The 24,717-nt window shown below is 40.0% G+C and overlaps 1 protein-coding gene across 2 annotated transcripts in view; it reads left to right on the top strand.

Annotated features, from left to right (window-relative positions):
• The window catches only part of RAB8B (RAB8B, member RAS oncogene family), a 62,448-nt gene that overhangs the window by 21,540 nt on the left and 16,191 nt on the right, over positions 1-24,717 (top strand). The window contains exon 1 of one of the 2 annotated variants that reach the window (XM_041744436.1): positions 7,446-7,625. The exons of the other annotated variant lie outside the window; for it this stretch is intronic. Within the exon in view, the coding sequence (XP_041600370.1) occupies positions 7,448-7,625 (178 nt within the window). The 5' untranslated portion in view covers positions 7,446-7,447. Of the gene's footprint in view, positions 1-7,445; positions 7,626-24,717 lie in introns of those variants that run through there. 2 annotated transcript variants of the gene reach the window in all.

Here is a 24,717-nt window from a genome sequence, read left to right as displayed (position 1 = left end):
CCAAGTAAAAGTGAATGATCAACTCTGCTTTCACTGGTTTCAGTGTTTTGCATTAAAATCTCTTTTGGCTTCTCTGGCCTACCTTTTCTGTTTTGACAGGGGGATGAATAATAGAATATCCTTTGTATTTTAGAAATACAGCAATTGCTGAGATCTTGGGAGAAATTCAAGAACAGATGTTTCTGACACTACAGTGAAATTCTTCCTCTGTTACGTGTTGGGAGATTATTGTCTCACTTACTGGGATATTATAACTGTGCTCTGTTCCAGGCTGTATACACTCACGCCATCTCTCATTGACAGGCTTATTTCACCCTGCTGTATCTTAACTGTGTTGGCCATTTGAACAGAAAGGAATATATAAGACCTTAGGGAGAGCCTTAATTTGAGATTTTCTTTGTAAAACTTTTTGGTACTGTGTTTAGGAAATATTTCCTTTAAGTATATCTATTTTTAAAAGATTTATTTATTTGAGAGAAAGAGGGTGCTCAGGGAGGGGCAGAGGGAGAGGGAGAGAGGATCTCAAGCAGACCCCCCGCTGAGCATGGAGTCTGATGTGGGGTACAATCCCAACACCCTGAGATCATGACCTGAGCCAAAACTGAGTCAGATGCTCAACAGACTGTGCCACCCAGGTGCTCCAAATATATCCTGTTAAAAGTAAAAGTGAGTGTGGTAGAGTTCAAAATTAACCTCCAATTAAATCCAGGTATAGTTTTGGTGGATTTTTTTGCCAAGAGCCACATTTTCCTTGTATTGCCTCATAGTGACTGACTATAGCCCTCATATATATCCTCTCTAAAGGTGAAATGCCCCTACTTAGCTGTGCAGCATCACTAGGAGCTCTGTCTTCCCAGGACAATGCATCGTGGTCCTGCCTGAGTTGGTGCCTTGGTGCATACCGAGCGGAGCGTGCAGAAGTAGTTCACAGCAGAAAACAAAACAGCAACGAAAACTTGATCCCCAAGGGACACCTGGGTGGCTCAGTGGTTAAGTGTTTGCCTTCGGCCCAGGGTGTGATCTTGGAGACCCGCGATCGAGTCCCACGTCGGGCTCCCTGCCTGGAGCCTGCTTTGCTTCTCCCTCTGCCTGTGTCTCTGCCTCTCTCTGTGTGTCTCTCATGAATAAAATATTAAAAAAAAAAAGAAATAAACCAAAATATTAAAAAAGAACAACTTGATCCCCAGGTTAATGTTGGATGGGGCACCGTGTTTGTCATTTTTAGGCCTCCGGGTTTGGAGGAAAGGATTTCACCAGCACCTTTTCTGTTTCTGTTCATGTTCACCCGTGACTCATATTTATTCCAGTCTAACCCCACTTTGCTTGGAAAGTTTTTGTATTAGAAAATATCACTTTCAAGTAGGGGAGGGGAAATTCTGTTTGAGCCTCAGAAAAGTCAGGATATTGTGGCTATGATTTGGCCTCACTTTTGACTCAAGAAAAAAATGGGGAATCCTTACAAAGAGAAGTGTTGTCAAGTACAGAGTGATTTTCATAAATAGGGCAAAGAAATGTCATCTCTGAGCTTTTCTGTGGGAAGGAGGGGGTGGGTGGGGATCAGGGAAATTACTACAAAATTTTCCTGCATGGTGGGGAGATAGCCTCTGGACTTCCTCACGTTTCCCTATTCACTAACACAACTCTAGTGAATTGCCTCCCGATTGGTATATGAATAGGAAGAAAGACACTAGAACTCTTAAACTTGATCTTGAAAGGCCCATCTTCACATATAATCATCCACAGATGTCTGTATGTGATTATATATTCCCGTAGAGAGGGAATGATAAATGTAAATGAGGACCATGATATAATTTTGCCTTGCTTGCTTGCACATTTTCAGAATATAATTAAAAGCACATGCCACTGTCAGTAGTCAACTATGAGGTTTGTGTTAGGTTTTTGTAAGACTCTGACAGAAACCTAAAGCATGTTTTAGTATGAGTCTTCCCTCTTGCCTCCACCCACCCTCCCCACCCTGCCCGCCTCCCTTCCTCCTTTTTCTTCCCTTTCTCAACCCTTTGAAATCAAAAGGAAACTCACTATTATCTCTTCAAAATTAGGGATCATTTAACCTTTAAGACACAGATTAAAATAATTTTCATTTTTCTGCTTCCTAGCTGGTACCTGCAATTGTAACTAAGTTATACTAGATAATTGCTGACTTCTTTCTTCAAGTAAAATCCGATGAGGATAAAATGTCTTCTAGGCACTATTTTACTACCTAAAATAAGTGGATATGTAGGGAGGTAGCACGTGGGAAGGGAGGCAGAGGTTAGGTTAGGGGAGCTATCATAATATGACTTAGTTCAGTGGATTGGTGTTTAGTAAATCATCATTTACTAAATAGTGCCAAATGCCCAGAAAAGCCACTGCACTGCCTAAGGAATTTCTTGTTCATTTAGTCACTCAATTTATGCTTAAAATTGTAATGTATGCCTCTTTTAAATTCCAGTGGGCTGTGAATTTATGACTTTAGATGATGCAGCTTTCATTTAAAAAATAATGACAAAAAGCTTAGGTTGTAAATTTAAATTGTAAATGGACACACACACACACACACACAAAACTGTGAAAAAATAGAACAATCTTCCTCTGGTTAAGGGCATTTCTTACATGACTTCTTAACGGCTTTGTTTATGAATATTAAAAGTTAAAATGAATAAATTTTGTCTTCCAAGTAACTTTCTACACTTGTCATTTATTCTTATCTCTGTGTCACATCTGCTCTTAAGAACAAAATAAAAGTGGCTTCCTTTTCTGCACCAACTTTGTAAAATGTTGTTTTAAGAAATTTCCAGTGCTTAAAATTCAAACTGGTCATTCTTTTTAAGATATTACAGCTTGGGAGATAAAGGGTTTGTCCAGTGTAACTATCCAAGAGCTTAATTTCAGTTTGAAAAAAAGAATTCTGCAGTGGTGTTGAATTCCTTAGAAATGGGTGTGCTCAGTTTCTAACTCTTTCCAAAGCTTGTGCATCTGACAATGGATGTGACCAGGGCGGGATCTCCTGCCTCCAATTTCAGTTCAGCAGTTCATTTCTCTTTTCTTGTATAACCCTTGTGATGTGAGTTTCTGCTCTTGAGAGTTCACATTTCTGGGTTTTCCCCTCCTAACTTAACAACTGCATGTTGTTAAGTGGTGGGTTGCTGTTGGTTTTTTTTTTTTCTAACGAAAAAACATATTTTTTTTAAAGATTTTATTTATTTATTCATGAGACACACAGAGAGAGAGAGAGAGAGAGAGAGAGAGAGAGGGAGAAGCAGACCCCGTGCAGGGAGCCTGACATGGGACTTGATCCTGGGTCTCCAGGATCACACCCTGGGCTGAAGGGTGATCTCCGGATCACACCCGGCGGGGCTGCCCAAAAAAATATTTTCTATAAAATACATATATAGTATTTACATTTATTTTTCTTGTTTAATAATTAAGGTCTTTCAAATTGAACAGGGCATCTAAAGCTCTTCTCTCCTCATAACTTGTGTCTCATTATCACAGAGTTAGGTGTCTGCATTCTCTACAGGATTTGGAGCTGCTTCCCCATTCTAAACAGGGCAGATACCTACTGTTACTGTTTATGACCAAATACCATGTTTGCCACAAACCACCAGCTGGGTCCTGGGGAATCTGGAAGTTGAAGTCTGGTGTCTGCATAATTTGGTTCTAGGGTTCCATCATTGTGCATACACAGCCCTCCTCCATGCCTTGATTTGGACATTCACCTTCCTTCACCCAGACCTGTTTCCTCTTGTATAAAATGGGCGTATTAACCCCCATATAAGCTTGCTGATGAGAGTAGTGATAAAATATACTAAGTACCTAGCACAGTGCCTGGCACTAAGTGGGCTCTTGAGAAGTGATAGCTATTTTTATTAATAATGACCTATAGCTATCATTATAGCTATCAACATCATCATTATCTGTTGAGGAGGTGAGGGGTCTTAGAAGAGTATCTTGAGGGGTATTATTTGATTCTGTTATACAGAGTTATCTAATCTGATGCTCATTTTGCTTGACTACATTTTGTTCTTTGGTACAATTCATGCTGTAGCCATTCTGTGCTGATTTAAACAGGAGTCCTTGATTTTGCAGGCAGTAATTTCGTCATTCAAAAGGTATAGTCCCAGGCAGCCCCGGTGGCTCAGCGGTTTAGCACTGCCTTCAGCCCAGGGTGTGATCCTGGAGCCCTGGGATCGAGTCCCGTGTCGGGCTCCCTGCATGGAGCCTGCTTCTCCCTCTGCCTGTGTCTCTGTCTCTGTCTCTCTCTCTCTTTCTCTCTCTCTCATGAATAAATAAAATCTTTAAAAAAATAAAATAAAATAAAAAATAAAATAAAATAAAATAATAAAATAAAAGGTACAGTCCCATTTCATTCATTTAGAATGAGGTCAGTCACCAAACCCTGTTGAACTCTTCTGCCTTTTTGTGATGGGCCTTTGTCTCTTTTGCTTCTTGGCCTTAGGCCAGTGGATCAAAGCATCTCAGGTGATGGAGGAAGCAAAACCTCTGGTAATGTTATGCTAAAAAAATTGGGCATGCTGCCCAGTCAGTATTTCCTTTATTAGAATTCTCCTTTCTCTCCTTTAAGGGTTAGCTCCTTGCTCCTTTCTATGTTTCTTTAACCACAAAAGAGAAAGAACAACGATAACAATACACATACACTCACTTTTTAATGGCTTCTTAAATTTAACAAATATTTTAGCTTTTACTAGGTCCTGTAGTTAGTTGTCTTTGTTTTTTTCTGTCATTAAAAAGTGAAGCTAGAGTGGCCTCTCCTTATCAGCATTAGATTTTTTAAAAAGAAAGAAAGCATGTGACCCTTGGTTGACTTCCAGAATGTTCCTTAGGCCAATGTTTTTCAGTATGGATGGAACCTAATATTGGGTCATGAAGTCAGTGTAGTGTGTCCAGATCAACTTTTTTTTTTTTTTTAATGTTGGGAAGAGAATAGACCAGAATATAAGAGAACAGAAAAGAAAATAGCATGTACTAAAGTAACAAGGGATAAGTCGACTGCTACTTTGTGAAACATCTGTTTCAGTTATATAGTGTATAAACATGCACACAAACATATATCACATGTGCTGTGATATTAAAAAGTATTTCTTAACTGTGGGTCAAAAAAGCTAGGAATCCAGGGCGCCTGGGTGGCACAGTCAGTTGAGCATCCAACTCTGGATTTCAGCTTAGGTGGTGAGCTCATGGTTGTGACATCAAGCCCCATATCAGCTCTGGGCTCAGCATGGAATGGGCTTGAGATTCTCTCTTTGCTCTCTCCCTCTGTTCCCCCCACTCTCCAAAAAGCTAGGAAGCTCCTGCTATGGTTGCATTTGTCACTGAAGAGTTAAAAAACAATTTTTTTTTTTTAAAAAGCAAGTATCTGGAGGCTGTATTTAATCAGATAAAACCCATTTTTTCCCATGAAAGAAAACTGGGCCTTTTAACTCTCAAGCTTTTTATTGATGGAGGACTTGATGCTGGTTTGACTTGCTCTGTTTTTGTTAGGGTCTTTTGGGTAGTGAGCCTATTATCTCTCTCCATTTCTGGGTTCCTGCTTTCTTTTCTCTAAGTGGACCCTGGAAGCCATTCTGGCTGTTGTAGCAATGGCAGAAGTTTTTAGACAGCAGAGACATCTGCAACATACGGTTTTGTGATTGGTGCCAGAGTTTTTTTGTTTTTTTTTGTTTGTTTGTTTGTTTTGTTTTGTTTTGTTTTTTTGTGCCAGAGTTTTAAGAACATTGTGGTTTGGGGAGAAAGTAAAACTCTTTAACCAACATGAACTATCTAATTCTTTCTTTCCCCCTGGTGGTAGCACATGTATTATTATCCTTCCTGATGTGATTACAAAATTGGTTTTTATTTACTTGTGTGTGGAGTTTTAAAAAGCACTTACATTCCTACGCCTGTCTAAATTAACATGTTACTTGAAGGATTAGAGTTGAGACAATGGTAACAACCTTTACTTCAATCCATACCTCTAGAAGAGACTGCATTGTTGTCTTTTTTTCCCCATTCTACAATGAAAAGACATCTATTTTATGTGTGCTTAATACTGTGTTTTGTTATTTTCTCAGTAAGTTAAAAATTTTAGTGTTTGTGTGTATATGTGTATGTCTTTTTTTTTAAGATTTATTTATTTATGATAGACATAGAGAGAGAGAGAGAGAGAGGCAGAGACACAGGAGGAGGGAGAAGCAGGCTCCATGCAGGGAGCCCGATGCGGGACTCGATCCCGGGACTCCAGGATCGCGCCCTGGGCCAAAGGCAGGTGCCAAACTGCTGAGTCACCCAGGGATCCCCCTGTGTATGTCTTTCTTTTGATAATTTAAAATTATCCAAATATTATATAACTTGTCAGTCATTACGATGGCATTTTGGTAGGATCAGTTTGGAGATATGTGAACCTGATTGTATTCAGAAGTAATTAATCAGTGTCAAGGAGTAATTTTTTGAGTGCCTGTGATGTGCTTAGCAAACAAGAGCAGTTCTTCCTAAAAGAATTGTGGTAGGTAAAGATGAGGCTCCTGCCTCATAAGGACTTCCCTCTCATTCATCCCTGTAAACATCTATTGAGCACCTGCTCAGGTGCATCACTGTGCTCAGTTGCCTGCCTAAATCTAATTGCGAAGCCAAAACTTGTTATATGAAACAAAAAGAATAATGAAGTGCCATCTCTAATGATACCGATTCTAAATCCTCCAGGATTTTGGGGTAGAGAGTGAGCAGAATCAGCTAGGGTAACTGGATGACAGAGGAAGTGGAGTTACTGAATCTTGAGCCATTGTCAGCATTCCAGTGGGAAGGATGGAGAATATTATAGACAGTGGGGGAATCTAGACAAATGTTTAGAGGCAGAGAACATTAGAGTATAGCATGAAGGAGGCATTTCTGAGGGTATGTTGTGAGGAATTGTGGAAAATAAGGCTGGGTATGTTTGGTGGGTGGGGACATTTTCTTTTTTTTTACGATTTTATTTATTTATTCATGAGAAACAGAGAGAGAGAGAGGCAGAGACACAGGCAGAGGGAGAAGCAGGCTCCATGCAGGGAGCCTGATACGGGACTTGATTCCGGGACTCCAAGATCACACCCTGGGCTGAAGGCAGGCACTAAACCACTGAGCCACCCAGGGATCCCTGGGGACGTGTATTTTAAGGTGGAGGGATAATTGTGGCGTTTCATAAGCTGAAAAGGTACCCCACATCCTGTGGGTGCTTGTAATCTACTTCGGGAGTAGGAAGGGATTATAAATAACTATGAGGCTGTCCTATAAGTACTGTGCTAGAAGCCAGTACTGTGATGGAAGTATTATAAGCAAAACCTTGGAGTCACCATGTTGGTGGCCACCCTTGAGCTATATTGGGACTGCTTGGGCTTGGGGCCTGGCAACATCGCTGACTCAGTGAAAGACTTCCTTTTTGGAACAGGCCTGGCTCCTGACTTGCCAGCATATGACACTCCCAGTTCACCAGGTCATCCTGTCCCAAACTGCCCAGTTGATTGTGAAGCTGCAAGATCAAAATAGCCAGGGCTGCTTCCCATCTCCGGCTGGGGATCCTGCTGCATTCCTAGACCGGTTCCCCAGGAGCTTTTCCTTCGGTACCAGGGCAAGGGTAGAGATCTGCTCAGGTACTTGCCCTCTGCCCTAGGCTCACAAATTAATGGTGGAAATGTTTTCTTTAAAGCAATTGTTGAAAATAATTATTAATATTTCATGTTAATGGAGAATCGTGTTTGACTAGTGTTCAGCTTTCGCAGTTACACGTCCGATCTCTGGCTTGTAATACTAACGCACGTTTCATTCTTGCTGCTAAGCGTTAACCATATGCTTGGTTAGGGTTCCCTCGGCTGTATTCCTCCCTCTTGTCCTGCCAAAGCTCCTGGGTTTCCTGGCTTCAGACTGGGTTCAGACAGAGACACTGGCAGGAGATGGGAGGAGAGGAGATAAAGGAGACACCAGGGTATTTCTCCTTTTGCCTTTGTGCCTTGGGGAGCTTCTTCAGCAGAAGCTGTTGCTGTGGGGCTCCAATTTTTAGTGGACAGGGCCACCGCCTTATTGGGCAACACCATCTCCTCCTTTTGTCTCTAGCTTTAGGGGTGGTAGTGGCTCCGTGCTCTTGCTAAACCTTTTACCTTCTATCTGCTCTTTGGCTCCCAGCAATGTCATGGCTGATGTAATCAATTCCCTGCATTAAGTTCCTTCTGTGGTAAACACTTGAAGTGGATTCTTTTTCCTGATTAGACTCTGATACACTGCTCCAGAGAAAAAAGAAGTTTTTCTTTTGTCTTTTATGCTGTTTTTTTCCCCCCTATGGTGCAGCCTCAGAAATAGGTAAAAATAACCTATTTCATTTATCTAACTGAATGTCTCCTAATGAAACAGTGTGATATAGTGAAAAGAGCACTGGGTTTGGAGCTTCAGTGATGGCACAGGACAGTCTACCGGCTGGTCCTCTTTAAAAATTTTTATGAGCATTTGTTGTTATTTCCAACATAGTTTCTTTCTCATTATAAACTCAGAATTGGAAGATGGCAACCACCATTAGATAGAAAAAAGTTATGTAAGCATTTATCTCATGTCAGAAGACGTTAATGTGCATGTAAGTTATCCTCCAAGTGGCCAGGAAGCATATTTGACCAGTGATAATACTCTAGGCATCCCACACTTCTTCAATTCTTCCTAGCTTTCCTACAGAACCAAGAGCAGATTCCCTAGGGCAGCATATAAATGTCATAGTTCCTGTCTTATAGACTAACATGGGATGGATTTCAGTCATAAAAGCAAACAATTGCTTCTTCTCCTTCTCCTGAAATCTCCTTATTTTGGGCCTTGCCTTGGGGGAAAGATTCAAATAGACTTGCAATGATGGAGTCTTTTCCAGTTTGAAAGGTGCCAGGATGATCAGATCTATTTCAGATTAATCCAGAATAAGAATTCTTTTTTTTTTTTAAGATTTTTATTTATTTATTTATTTGAGAGAGAGAGAGAGAGAGAGAGAGACAACACAAGCAAGTGGACAAGCTGGGGAAGAGGCAGAGGAGGAAGGAGAAGCAAACTCCCCACTGAGCAGGAAACCCTGTGCAGAGCTGGATCCCAGGACCCCAGGATGATGACCTGAGCTGAAGGCAGACGCTTAACCGACTGAGACACCCAAGTGCCCCCCAGAAAAAGAATTCTTAATGCAATGACTATACTAAGCATACTAAAAGGACTCAAAGAGTCCCCTAAGAGTGGACCTGTTCTTCCCTAACATTCAAGTCCCCTAAGAGTGGACCTGTTCTTCTTCCATGATATAGAGATGACCTGGAACTAGATTCAGCTTTCAGTCCTCTGTTGGAAACTGGTTCCTCCCCAGTCCTTTGTAATCTGAGTTAGTAGTACATGGTGGGGAGGGGCTCTGGAACGTCATCCCCTTGTTCATACCCCTTGAGTCACAGAATTCTCATTCTTAGCATAGTGAATGGCCCAGTAAAGGGAGCTAGGCAGACCTGGGTAAATATCCCATCTTTGCCACTCACTAGCTTGTCATCTTAGACAAGTTACTTCACCTCTTTGAGCCTCAGCTTCTTTCTTGGTGAATGTAATGGAGGGTAATGATAGCTATTTCCTAGAGTTACACTTGGCACATAGTAAGTTCATAGTAAATGGTAGCTCTTTAATATAATTTCATCGTGTTTATCAGATAAAGGACCCAGAGTCAGGAACTCAGGATTACAGCTGAGCTGCAGAGGTTTGCTGAGCCCCCGGCCTTCGCCAATATAAGTTAAAATTGGCAGAGTTTTTAACATTCTCATTCCCTGTGAATGTTACATATGCTCATATTGATTTTCAGTTAGTCATTAAAGTTCTTAGAGTTCAGAGAAAATTTCAAACTTGACCAAGACAATAGTATATATACTGGAGTGCTGGCAGGGAATGTGAAAGTGATGGTATAGTGAGTGCCCTTTTTTTTCTTTTAGAGTTCATTCATTCATTCATTCATTCAATCTCTATATCCATGGTGGGGCTCAAATTCATGACCCTTAGATCAAGAGTCGCATGTTCTGACTGAGCCAGCCAGGTGTCCCCCCTCCTTTTTTTTTTTTTTTTAACTGTCTTAAACCTTAACTCAAATTGGTTCCTAAACAGCAGTGAAAAACTGCTCTTACCGTGTTTGCTATTTGTGATAGACAAATGCCACTTGTTTACTCTCAGCCTTTTGGGAGATAATTCTACACTTGCCTGTGGAAATGCCAGAACTAAAGCAGGCAGTTTCATATCCTAGGAAATCATGTTTTCTGTTGGTTCATTCATCTGTCATTAGTTCCTTCTTCTGAGGAGCAGACCTTAGAATATTACCTTTAATAATAGACACAAGTGAGGCATAGGATTTTCACGGTAGGAGATTGTAATGACCAATCCTGGGCTCCAAAGAGCCCAGGAGCTCTTTCAGGCCCATACCTTCATCTCTGTGTTCCTCAGTGCCTAGCATAGAGTCAGGCTCATGTCAGGCTCAAGACTTCTTATCAAATTACATATTGAGGGGCACCCATGTGGCTCAGCAGTTGAGTGCCTTCTGCTCAGGTCATGATCCTGGGGTCCTGGGGTCGAGTACCGCATCGGGCTTCCCACCGGGAGCCTGCTTCTCCCTCTGCCTATATCTCTGCCTCTCTCTGTGTGTCTGTCATGAATAAATAAATAAAATATTTTTTTTTAATTTTTTTTTTATTTATTTATGATAGTCACAGAGAGAGAGAGAGAGGCAGAGATACAGGCAGAGGGAGAAGCAGGCTCCATGCACCGGGAGCCTGACGTGGGATTCGATCCCGGGTCTCCAGGATCGCGCCCTGGGCCAAAGGCAGGCGCCAAACCGCTGCGCCACCCAGGGATCCCAATAAATAAAATATTTTTTAAAAAATATATATTGGGACACCTGGATGGCTCAGCGGCTGAGTGTCTGCCTTTGGCTCAGGGCATGATCCTGGAGTCCCGGGATCAGTTTCCACATTGGGCCCCTACATGGAGCCTGCTTCTCCCTCTGCCTGTGTCTCTACCTCTCTCTCTCTCTCTCTCTCTCTCTCTCGTTCTCTCGTGTCTCATGAATAAATAGATAAAATCTTTTTAAAAATGCATATTGAAACTTGACCTTTCATTACTTGACTTGATTTATATTTAAGCTACACCTCACTATATCTGTTATAGGTGCTCAACCACTCCTTAGTTGATCCTTTGTGTAGCCAAGCAGTCAGTTTTCTGTTTTATAATTTGAGTAATAGACTATAGTCACACAGAGACTGAGGAGTTGATTGCAGAGTTGACAGAGGCCCAAATCTGACACTTCTCTGCCTCGGGAGAGATCGTAATCTCGGGAACGTGGACTTCAACCTTGAGGCCCACAAAGACTTACCTGAAGTAGACTAAATATCCATTTTTCTGAATGTACAGTTTTTTTGCTTTCTTCTGTTACTTTCAGAAATTCACGCAAATAATTGCACTCCAATGGCTAAACTCTTTTGTTTCCCCAAAATGCCCAGTGACATCTTCCTTCACGTACCTCATTCTGCTGACAGACCATTTAGGGTCAGAAATACACAGTCATTGTGGATCATGTTTCTTAAGTCCTTTGTCATATGCATTTCCTGACCTAATGGCGACACTGCCCAAACTGGGAGTGCTAACGTTGTGACCACCAGATGTGGAAATCCTGCCCCAGGCTTGCCTGAGGACATCCTTAAAATGACAAGTGTGTCTGTAAAGTAATCATGTGAGTGAATAATTCTGTTTTTGTTTTTCATATTAATTACTGAGGGGTACAGTTAATGTGCCGCTGGGGCACTTTTGGGTCAGTCAAAATCTGGGTAGATGAATTTAATGTTGTGAAATGCCACCTTTTCAGTGGCAGAGGTACAATTTTCACCTCAGCAGCCAAGTGTGTTTTGTTTAGCTTTTTCTCAATTCTATATATATGGCAAGACTCTGGCTCAAGCCACCCGCTACACACCCAAAGGCCAGAGTTCTCTACCCTCTGTCCCTGAATTTACCTTAAAATAGTCTGTCTACACCTGCTGTTTCTTTCTTCCAAATCATATCATAGTATGGGGCCTTATGAGTAGAAAGATGAGTTAAAAATATACAAAGCAGATTATTTACGAAGACCACTTTTGCTTGTGTTGTTTGTGTGTGTGTGTGGTGGGGGGTGGGATTCCCCATGAGCCTCAGCTGAGCAGCTTTTAAAGTCCAGTGAACTCACTTTATGAAAGCTTGCTCTCTTGCCCTCTCCTGTTTTACAGCTGATTAGATTAATTGAATATGATTAATAAATTATAGTATGGCAAACTCAGAATTATCTGTGTTAATTAGAGACAGGAATAGCATGGAAAAATGAAATCTTCAGATGTTGTCTCTCCTCTTGGCTTTGTCTCTGCAGTTGCCACAAAGACACGTCATGTGAAAGCAAGCTCACATTTCCTTATCCCTTTCTTTGTTTTTCCATACATTCTTTTTCAGGTGACAGCAAATAAACTGGAACTGAAGGAATTAGGGAAAGAGGGGCAAATTTGTTCAGTCTATTTGGGAGATAATGGTTACAGTCTTCAGTTAGGACTCTTTTAAATGGAGTACATGAATTAGTTATTTGGTGTGCTTTTTTAAAAAAGCTTTTCCCCCAAACGATATGGCATTATACTCATTTTACTTTAATCTAGAATTTGAAGTATAGTTGTAGTGAGTACTACTTCAGCTATAGTATGTGTGACCTTTTTTTCCAAAATCACTTAATGTTATAGACATACGTATTTATATTTTGTTCCTGTTATAATGTTATAATATAAACGCCTTGCAAGTTTCTGTATAATCTTGATAATGACCAAGGAATACTTTAAATATATTACAATATAATACTTTAAAAACATTCCTTCATGGTGAAAAAGACACAAAGTCTTCAGTGGCTATTCCAGCATTGAGAATTAAAGGGGGAGATGTGGGAGGTGTGTGTGTTATTTTCAAAGAAGTATGGGGGAAGCCCTGGGTGGCTCAGTGGTTTAGCGCCCTGCCTTTGGCCCAGGGCATGATACTGGAGTCCTGGGATCGAGTTCCACGTCGGGCTCCCTGCATGGGGCCTGCTTCTCCCTCTGCCTGTGTCTCTGCCTCTCTCTTTATCTCTCTCTCTGTGTGTCTTTCATGAATAAATAAATAAAATATTAAAAAAAAAAACAAAACAAAGAAGTGTGTCTCTATCTCCCTAAAAGATGTCACTCAGGGGTACCTGGGTGGCTCAGTGGGTTGAGCCTCCATGCAACTCTTGATCTGGGCTCAGGTTTTGATCTCACAGTTGTGTTTCAGCCCCACATTGGGCTCCATGCTGAGTATAGAGCCTAATTAAAAAAAAAAAAAAAGATCTCACTCACTCTTTGGTATTTTGTGGTAGGCAATAAAGGACATTAAGGTCAGACTGGAGACCTTCAAATGAGTCTTCTGTATCTTACTTACATGCATGTCATTTGGAGCAACCTCCTGCTTATGACCTGTTTAAAAAACATATTTTGTGTTTGTAACTTTGAAAAACTTGCCTGAGAAGAAAGACAGGTGCCAACATTCAGTGATCCTTAATGCATTTCTCCAGGGTTTGGAAGGAATAGTCTGTTTTGAAAGAAATGGGTAAAGGGAAACATAAAGTGAATAATTTCTTTTATCCAAGATTGAGGGCCAGAGTGGAAACTGCAGTTAGTTTTCTTGCTCTGATGCCCAGGTCTTCTTCTATAGTTATTGGATGCAGGGATGGAAAGCCTTGAGTAGTGTTCTGCTTTGAAGTTGGTTTAATAAAAACAAGCTGATAAAATATAATTTGAAATGTTTTTTGTCAGGACACCTGGGTGGTTCAGCGGTTAAGCGCCTGCCTTCAGCTCAGGGTGTGATCCTGGGGTTCTAGGATCGAGTCCCAAATCAGGCTCCCTGTATGGAGCCTGCTTCTTCCTGTGCCTATGTCTCTGTCTTTCTCTCTGTGTATCTCTCGTGAATAAATAAATAAAATCTTGGGGATCCCTGGGTGGCTCAGCGGTTTGGCAGCTGCCTTTGGCCCAGGGCGTGATCCTGGAGTCCCAGGATCGAGTCCCATGTCAGGCTCCCGGCATGGAGCCTGCTTCTCTCTCCCTCCTCCTGTGTCTCTGCCTCTTTCTCTCTGTGTCTATCATAAATAAAAATAAATAAATAAATCTTTAAAAAAATCTTAAAAAAAAAGAAATGTCTTTTGTCAATTTTAGAAAAATTATTTTATGTGGTACTGTATGATTCTCTGAGCCATTGATATCACATATCAGGACAGCTTTCTAGAAATGGTCTCTTATTAATATTGTTTAGATTTTCTTTCCTTCTAACCCCAAACACAGGATTTGGAAATAAGGAGCATAATGATTAAATGGGAAGTCTGAGGGTAGCATTTTTTGATAGCTCACTCATTTTATGCTTTGATAGAATTACTCATTTTTTAAAGATTATTTATTTAGTTATTTGAAAGAGATTGTGTGAACAAGAGGGAGAGGTGGAGGGAGAGAGAATCTGAAGCAGACTCTGTGCTGAGTGCAGACCCCAATGTAGGGCTCGATCCCACAGCTGTGAGATGACCTGAGTTGAAACCAAGAGTCATATGCTTAACCAACTGAGCCACCCAGATACCTCATTCTTTTTGTATTTGAAGGGTTAAAGTGGCAATTAGCTGGGAATAAAGGGAAACGAAATATGATGTATTCTAGTCCTTCATTAGTCCACACTGCATCCTGTAGATCTGAAACGTGAGTGAGAGAAGATCTTGGATTGACCAACCCAGTTAGTACTGGGTTTTGGTATCATTGTATTCAGTTAAAAGCCAAGCCAAAGAAATAATGGATGGCAGCAGCCTCTGTCACCCTCTAAAGTAAATTGTCTTAAGTATATAGAAGTGGAGAGTTTTATATATATATATACACACACATATATATATATACACATACACACACACACATATATATATATACACACATACGCACACTATATATACTGTAGAGTATATATATAATATATACTATATATAGTTTATATATATATAGGCAAAAGGCAAAACTATATATATAGTTTTATATAATAAATTATATAAATATATAAATATAAATAAATAAATATATATATATAAAACTATATGTAATGGGTCCATTGAAGTGTTTACTTCATATGCATGTAAGATTATACTGCTGTTAACTTTAAACTTTTGTATCACGAGGGAGTGCGTTTACAAATCAGGATGATATAATCATTTGTAAAAGTTTCTCATTTTTGATTGGGAAAAACTATATTCTGTTCGTGCCATTTTTGTTGATCTTTGTATCATCCTTTTACTTGCATATACTCCATCTGTTTGTTTTAACCCTATTCATTAGGAATAGCTTATTATAATTACCCATCTGTCACCCTGGCTACCGTGAGCTGTAAGTGCTGCTTAATTTTACTATACGTTTGTGGCACTAATATTGGTTTTGATCAAGAACAGGCTTTTTTGCTAACTAGATTCAGAGCACTGCAAGTTTGCAGTTATGTTTGTTTATTTTATACTCTCTGATCACTTTCCTTTTATCTAAAGAAAAATCAGTGGGAAAAGAAGGTGGGAGGGGATGAGGTAGGTGTTGCAGGAAAGAGATTATGACTTGATAGTTCATCAGCCTACGGTAATTGGGTACGACACTACCCTTTGCCTCCCCCCCGCCATTTAAAAAAAATGATTTGTATTAACTTGGTGAGGAAAATTACTAAATTTTGCATTTTGTACCAATATAAGCTGAAATCTTTCTTAAACAAGTGATTTGGAAATTTTCCTGAAAAATAATAAAATTGTAGATAAAGTTTATTTTCAGCCTTGGTGCTGATATATTACATCGATAAAATCTTGTTTTTCCTCTTTTAAGAACTCATTCTTGAAGGGAAAAAAATACATAATTTGTTTTTAGTTAGTTGTATCACGTAATGTTGTTACTTAGTTATTTTATATGTATTTTTTTTCTTCTTAGCTTTCTTTTGCCTCCAAATGAATGGAAAATATGATACATAGTCAATACTTGGAAAGATCTAAAGGATCAGTTTTACTGCATTTTTGGTGCAACATCATTGGAATGTAGTTGTAATTTTTTCCAGTGATAATTCCAGTGATTTGGCAGTATGGTTTTCCCACAGCAACAGTGTGTCAAATCAGAGATTTGGTTTTCTATTTTCATTTTTTGAATAACCACAGTATTCCCTCACCCTTAAATGAAACCAACCTGACCCCGAGCTGTCAAAGACAAACAAAATTCCAGGTTTAGGAAACTAATAGTGACTCATACTGGAGAGGTTTGCCTGCTACAAAGGTACACTTTCTCAGAAACAGTGGCTGGAGCAGAAGAGATGCAGCTGATTTCATTTGGAGCAGTTTGGTTCTTGAGATGGTTATGAATTAATAATGGGGAAAGGAATAGAAATCTCAGAGACATTCTGAACTTTTATTTTTCAGGAAAGCTTAATTCATATATTAGGCTCTTTATGAAAAGAGATTTTATTGAATGTAAAACATCTGTTCATTGAAAACCTCTAACATCCACATTTTAACAACTTCAAGCATATTACTACTTCCAGATTGAGTAACACTTAAAACATATTTCCTTTTGAAAATGCAAGATTTGCAAAAGAAACTTGTCATGCATTCATGTGGCCATTCTCAAATGGTGAACTGAATGTTGGATAATCTCTGCTGGCCCCTTAATCAGATTTAAATTTTTCAATCCTTCCTAGGTGTTTCTGCATACTTTATCTGAGTTGTAGTTGTGTTATTGCACATTTGCTATTTCTGGTATGTGTGTGTGTTTTCTCTTGACATTTTTGTAGTTCTAGCATTAAAACCTTTTGTTTATCATTCAACACATAGATTATTTTAGCATAAATTATCATTTGGTATATAGTGAGTTGTTATTTTGCCCTTTTATTTCCCAAAGACATTTTAAGGATTAATTAGATCTTCATAATTTAATCTATAAAGCCCTTTAAGACTCTCAAATATAGACCTTACTTAAAACTATTCTTATCTGTACTGTTTTTATATCTGTCATACATATATTTATGTATGTAATTCTTCCTAATTTCTAGAATTAGTTTATGAGTTTATCTTTTGTTGGTAGGATTAGATTGTATGGGTACAAATGTCTTACACCAAAAATGCCAAAAGTTGAATTTGATTCAGTAACAAGTACAAACTTTTAAAACAGTGTAAAGATGTGCAGATATTTCAGCAGGAAGGAGTAATATGTGTCACTATTGATTTATACCATAAATGAGGTTTAATTTAATGCTTCCTATTCATAGAATAGAGAGGAACCAAAGAAATCTGAAAACCTCTGTCTTTTTGGTATGGTACATGTCTTTTTTAAGGGCAGACTATATTCACAGACCACTGTGATCATTATAAACTGTTGTTAAATACTTTCTAAGCTTTTTTTTTTTTTTTTTTTTTTTTTTTGCTGCTAAACTTTAGACTTTCTGGTTTTCAAAAAGGAAACCATACCCTAAATTTGAATATAAGCAAACTGAAAAATTAAGTGGTTCTAAATATATGCAACAAAATTGGTACTTGGTGAACATGCTTTTATGAACTTACAGAATGTGTATTCACAGAAGAACAATGCCTTGAACTCCTCTCTTTCAATCTAAGTAACATTCTTTTTTTTTTTTTTTTAGAGTGGGGAGGGGCAGAGAGAGGGAGAGAGAATCTTAAGTAAGCACTTTCCACCCTGAGCACTGAGGCCAAAGTGGAGCTTAATTAATCTCACAACCCTGAGATCATGACCTGAGCTGAAATCAAGAGTCAGACACTTAACCGGCTGAGTCATCTAGGGGCCTCAATCTAAGTAACATTCTTTATTTCTACTTTTACACATTTTTCTCAAGTCCTTTATTTTGGAAAAAAAAATATTTTAAAGCTTCAAACTGTGATTCTTATGTTTTCCATTTCAGTAATTTGTTTTTGTAATTAGAGATTTTAGCTAATTGTCCTAAAGTCAGCTACTCTAAAATCTCATTAGTCTCCATGTGGAAAAGTTCACCAAAAAAGCCTAAGCAAAATGAGGTTGTCAAAGTTGCAAAACTGGCAGTATCCATCTACCCTACATCTTCATCATTAATAATAAAAATCTCAAGAAAGGAAGTGAATGTAGCCATTTCTTTAAAGTGGATTTCAATATTTGGGACACTTTTTTCTATTTCTGGAGTATCTCTGAAATGTAAATAGACCAGCCACATAACCCATATTCTGATAGCTTGGGATCACAGATGTTTCTAAATGTACTTTTGAAACCAAGTACATTTTTCCCCTTTTAATTGTGAAAGTGCATTTTTGGACTTCTGCTTCTTCTGTGGGTCAGAGGGGATAGATAGATACCCTGTGTTTTTTTCTTGTTGATGTATGGCACCATGAGTAAACCCAGCATTAGAATCTTTCATTGTTCTCATTCATCGAAAGGCTAAATGTCCCAGAAACTTGAGTTATTATTTTTTTTCATGGATCTCTTGACTGCAGCCAAGTGGACTTTTTATAAAAGCACTTGAGTGGGAACCAGGAATGGATCATGTCAGTTGAAGGTCCCTATTGTTTCCCCACCTCTCAATTTTCCTGGGTCAGCTTCCTTCCCCAAGTAACCCAGCATAGTTCTAAGGTAGAAGAGAGAGCTCTGTGTGTTCTAAGCTACAGTACCTACAGGGCAAAAATGCACCCAGATCACAGCGAGTCTGAAGGTCGGGACAACTGGCTTGTTCCAGAGTTGTGAAGGCCAGGAGTGGTCCTTCTTCATACTTTTTCCACACTGCAGCACAAAATCAGGGCAACCTCCCTGTGCTCTTGAAACAGAAAAGATTGTTAGTAAATAAACATCTGTTGGCTGACTAATTTGACATCAGTGTAAAATAATTTTGTCAATCTGTTCCCTCTCTGTGTTAAATTATATCTAATTTGTGGAGTGACAGGTGGCCCAGTACTGCTCACTCCAAGATCTGTTAACTATAGACTTAGGTCAAGTTCAAAGATTCCTTCCCTCTGTTCTACTGGCCAGGCCCTCTCTTCAGCTGCTTCCAACCACACTGCTGGTTTCTGAGAAATAGCTGATAAGCAGTGCTTTAGGCAACTGCTCACACCAGGTTCCTCCCCAGAGCCTCACTGCCAGGTCTTTGCCTGTTCTTGTTAACTTGGGGCGCCCCAGACAATGCAGAGGCCTCAAGTACAACTTTACCTTCTCCTGAAAGGTGCAGGGCACAGTTCCCCACCCCCATCCTGAGGGGGAGGGAGGATATCCTCTTCCTTCACCCACTGGAATGGAAAATCAGAACTCCCTTGTTCCTTTCCTAGAGTGCCACTCCCAAGTGACCAAATGTGTATTCTTTCATTATTCTTAGCCCAGATAGAACCTTCTTTTTCCTCCAGGAAATGCCCCTGAACTCCCTGCTTGAAATCTAAATGGCCAGCACTCCTTGCTACCCTAAGCCCTCACTTTCTGAACTTGATCTAATCTTGCTATCACCCACACCCAGTCACCAGGGGCTCACAGGCCCTCTGTATATTGAACAACGTGGGAGTGAGGTAGTGTCTGCTTTCTCCCCCCACCCTGCCCTTGACTCACTCCCACTAAATGTTTTAAGTTGCCTTTCCTCTAAATCTGGTTTCGTTTTTCTACTGTCATGAGTGTCTTCAGATGTCATTTCTTTCAAATAACTACTTATTGCTTCTTAAAAATTAGGAAAAGTTTCAGGCATACAAAAGTGTACCTAATATAAAACAGTCTCACATCCAGGTACCACCACTCAGTTTTAGAAATAATATATGATAAAATTGAAGTCCCCCTGAACCTCTCGTTAATCACCTCTTCTTCTATTTCTTTTCAGAGGTAGCAGCTATACTGATTTTGTGTTTTTTTTTGGGGGGGGGGGTTGTTTGTTGTTTTTTCTTAGGATTTTATTTATTTATTCATGAGAGACACAGAGAGAAGGCAGAGACACAGGCAGAGGGAGAAGCAGGCTCCCTCGTGGGGAGCCCAATGTAGGACTCGATCCCGGAACTCCAGGATCATGCCCTGGGCCAAAGGCAGACAGATGCTCAACCATTGAGCCACCCAGGTGTCCCTGTACTGATTTTGTTAATAGTCCTTCTTCTGGATGTTTTTATACTTTAATTTCACATGGATGTATATGTAAATGATACATACCATGATTTTTGGTATTTTTGAAATTCTATAGGAATGGTTTGAGTCTGGGAAATTTCTGCAGTTGGCTTTTTTCAGTTCATATTATGTTCTTAGATGCCCGTGTGTTGATAAATGTGACTCCTGTTCACTGCTCCTGGAATCCCCTGTGTACCAAGGTACTCTCCGACTCAGGGATGTTCTCTTTGTTGCTAGTGATTTGCTGTGGACTCTTAAAGAGCAGGCCTCCCCCAGGGAGACATGGACATCTGTACACGCCTCTTTGTAAGGCCTGATCTTTAAATGCCAGGTTTGATTTTTGACTCCCTTTTGAGTAAGTCTTTGTGAAACTGGTTAAGTTGCTGTATCAGCCTGGGCCTCAGTTTTCTTAGGCACACAGGGAGAACCGAACTAATAAACCTTCTCTGAGGTTCTTTCCAAGCCTAGAATTCTGTGATTCCTTTCCAGCTTGCTTCTCTGCCTCCTTATAGTGCATAATGTATATTGGTTATGAGCTACTGTTTAGCGTGAGAATCAGTTCAGAAAAAGAGTGTGTGTGTGTGTGTGTGTGTGTGTGTGTGTGTGTGAATTTAAATTCAAAATGAAAATGACTTGGAGCCCCTTGGGAATGTTTTCTTACAATGTAGGTTTCCTATTTTATTGACTAGATAAATATTAATGACAAAACTGGCTCTACTTTAAAGCCATTAAAATGTTAATATTGGGGCATATTCCAGTAAACATGGAAGCAGTGTTGGAGTCTTCTCTCCTGAGCATAGATGTTGGGCTGTGTTGCCAGCTGGGCAGGCTGCATGAAGCCTGGTGGCTGATGGATTGCTCATGAGTTGGGATGACTCAGGGTCGTCATTTTGAACATGAGGTATCGAATTATGTGCTGCCAAGAAATGATGCTTTCTAAACGACTATTGAAATATGAAGAGCTTTTTTTTTTTTTTACCCTGAGCATAATGCCCTTCAGAAGCTGTGTTTTTGAGATTGTATAGTCCTTTAAATTAAAAAAAAAAAAAAAAAAAGTTGCTCCCTTCTTGCCAGAATGTGCTGTGGTTCTTGTTGCTGTTGATATGATAGCCCCCTCCTTCTTTGCAATCTCTGATCATCTGAGGCTAGGGCACAGGCCAGAGCTTTGGAGCTATAGTCTCAGGGACTCTTGGTCAGTGAAGTTCGTGGTTTAGTGCAGAGATATTGTGGCAACTACCTGGGTTGCTCATTATTTTTATTTTTATTTATTTTTTACTTCATACTTTCTGTTTGTGGCTAACCACTAGATGAAGTAGTAGAGTTATCACCAACCTAGTAACATACATGTTAGGGTAGTAGTGATAGCTGTTATGATTTGTCCATTTCATATAGCTATGAATATAAAATTTTACTAATTGATAGATTGGAGTATTTTTCCAACAGACGCTATGACTGATTCAACAGCTTTTCATACTCTCTCCTATTTTTAGCAGTCCTATGGGTCAGGGAAGTGACCCAGCTCAAGGGATGGGTCTTGATTAATCTAAATTTAGGGATGAGTTTAGATTAATCCAATCTTGGTGACTGCGCATGGCTGTGATTGGTTCCAAAACTCAGCATTAGGTCCTAGGACATGACATTCTCATAGTTACAATTCTAGAAATGAAACATGAAGGAAAGGTTGCTGGAGGCCCTGGGGAAACATTTCCTCACTTTGAAGTGAGAGGTGCAGGAAGATGATATCTTTTCTTCTCAGTATTGTTGTTGTGGTCAGGAACCGTTATCGGTCAGGGGATGAAATTGATAGTCCCAAAAGGGTAGAGCCAAAGGAGGTACAGAGAAATGAGCCGGAACTACTGGATTGAGCCATCCCTGAACCTCAGCTCACCACTGGGCCTATTCTATGAGTCAACAAATTACCGTAAACTAGTTTGATTTGAAGTTTCTATTATTTGCAGCAGAAAGCATCCTAATTGATAGAATTACATTACTATATTATAACTGTTTATTCTAATTCTGGAGTAGTCTCAGGAAGTTATCTTTTCTTTAAATTTTAAAGTAAATGTTAATCCAAGGCGCCTGGGTGGCTCAGTCGCTTAAGCGTCTACTTCTCAGTTCATGATCCCGGGGTCCTGGAATTGAGCCCCACATTGATTGGGCAGCAGGCTCCTTGCTCAGCAGGGAGCCTGCTTCTCCCTATCCCTGGCCTGGCACTCCCCCTGCTTGCGCTCACTCGCTCTCTCTGTCAAATAAATAAATAGTTTTGTTTTCTTTTAAGTGAATGTTAATCCACCATGTGGTCTACTGATGTTATTGTTAAACTAATTAATGTAAAGATCTTGATTTTCATATTGTAGTAGATTTCTTAGCAGGCTTACTATTGTCACTATAGTATACTAAAAAAACTTTGAACTTAAAAAGGTGTTCTTAGTTCTCCCCACACCTAGTAGAATGTAACCTTTACTTACTTACCTAAGAGTATTTAACCTTTTATTATCTACCGTATACGTGTTTCTCTATGCAGTCTAACTAGCAAAGAGAGGATGGACGGACCCCTTGCTTAATTTGAGAGCAATTCAGAGTAATATGTTAACAAAACCAAATAGCACAGGAAGAAACCAGAACTTGCCATGTCAGGGATGGACATAGCCGAGTTGAGAGCTGAGAGAGAGGCCTGGGGAGGACCCATGGGTAGAGTGAAGTCCTTAGGGAAGCCGGCAGAGCCAGGTGAGCCAGGTGGCCATGCACATGCAGAGAGGAGGAGGTGTGGGGCCAAACAGGGAGGTGTGTGGTGGCCCTTGGAGAGAGGCCCTGAGGGTGACTGTCAGGAGAGCAGTGCCTCTGAGAGGCTGTATTGCCAGGCAAAGGAAGTTGGACCCACAGCTTCTTAAGTATCCCGGTGCCAATACCACAGAGATTGTGAACAGTTATTCTGGCAGTGGCGTGCAGGGAATTTAGACCAGGGAAAGATGTTGGCACAGAGTCCTGGGAAGCTGTTACCACAATTCATGCATCAAGTGATAAGAGCTGCAGGATAATAGCATCTGAATATATAATATCTTACATTTATATGGAATTTCAGAGTTCCCAAACCACGTTTAAACACGTTATCTAATTTATCTAATTAGGTCCCCCGCCTTTTTTTAATGGATGAGGATACAGAGGTTCAGTGCAGTTAAGCAACCTCCCAAAAGTTGTCAATGACAGAACCCAATCTACAGTCTAGGTCTTTGAGTTTCAGGTCCAGTGCTTTTCGATAATAATATAAATGGCATTTTTCATTTTTATTTTTTTAAAAGATTTTATATATTTATTCATGAGACACAGACACACACACACACACACACACACACACACACACAGGCAGAGGGAGAAGTAGGCTCCATGCAGGGAGCCCGATGCAGGACTCGATCCTGGGACCCCAGGATCACGCCCTGGACTGAAGGCAGGCGCTAAACCGTTGGGCCACCCAGGGATCCCCCCATTTTCCATTTTTACGAAATTTAGGTTGTACTGTTTTGTCTATCAGCTGGCTCCTGACAGCAGTGTAAACAAAAGCTAAATACCACAGCTCCCAACTCTTCTAAACATTGAAAACCTCTGAATAGTGAAAAGATGGTTAAGTATCACAGATAATGGTAGAACTTCCTCAAATTAGAGAAAGGTAACCCTTCTAACAAATATAAAAAAACAAGAGGCTGGGTCCGTAGAAAATTTCCTAAATGTTTTTAAATGAATGAAGAGTGTCTGAGACTTTAGGGAGCCTCCAAGTGGCAGCTTTTATGGGTGCTATCCATATTTACATGTAGAAACATTGTAGTAACATAGCTGTTGAAGGCTTTTCTCCCCCCACCCAAGCCCCCCAAGAACTGCATTTAGTGTTTAAGTCAGTTTAGCGGATATGTAATTGACATATTTTCTTGAAATGTCCTGGAAACCACTTTTAAGGGGCTCTGGACAGAATACAAAAGAATAGAAAAAAAAAATCTAAAAGCTGAATAGCCAGATGATAAGGATTTAGCAAATTGCTTCCAGTTGTATTCGTTAACTTGTCTCTTCAGAGAGTAGCAGCTTATTGCTGATAAGTGATAGAGCGTTCTGATGTTTGTCAAGGATTTTGTGGTTCTTTGTATTGAAATTGCTAAGCGAGTTTTGAACTACCATAGTGGGGGAGGGGAGCAAGTGTGGGAGGGTTGGACTTTTGACCCCCAAATGACTTTCACATGGTTCCTGACAGGCCTGCTTGAGTGCTACTTACAAGTTAGAATCACCTATTTTAAAATTAGCAGTGCACAGGTCCCACCCTTGACCAGCTAAGTTAGAATCTACGAAATTGGGTAAAGGAGCAGACCTAGTCATAAGTAGTTTTTTAAAGTTCTCCAGATAATTTTAAAGTTCAGCCATGGCTAAAAACTATTCTAGCTATTTCAGCTCCAGCCAGTAAGATGCAAGAAACGTTTATTAAAATGTACAAAAGAGGGACGCCTGGGTGGCTCAGTGGTTGAGCGTCTGCCTTAGGCCCAGGGCGTGATCCTGGAGTTCCAGG

The sequence above is a fragment of the Vulpes lagopus genome, chromosome 2 (assembly GCF_018345385.1).
Source record: "Vulpes lagopus strain Blue_001 chromosome 2, ASM1834538v1, whole genome shotgun sequence".
Lineage (NCBI taxonomy): Eukaryota > Metazoa > Chordata > Mammalia > Carnivora > Canidae > Vulpes > Vulpes lagopus.
Note: the sequence above shows the minus strand (reverse complement) of the source record. Positions and strands in the feature narration are given on the sequence as shown.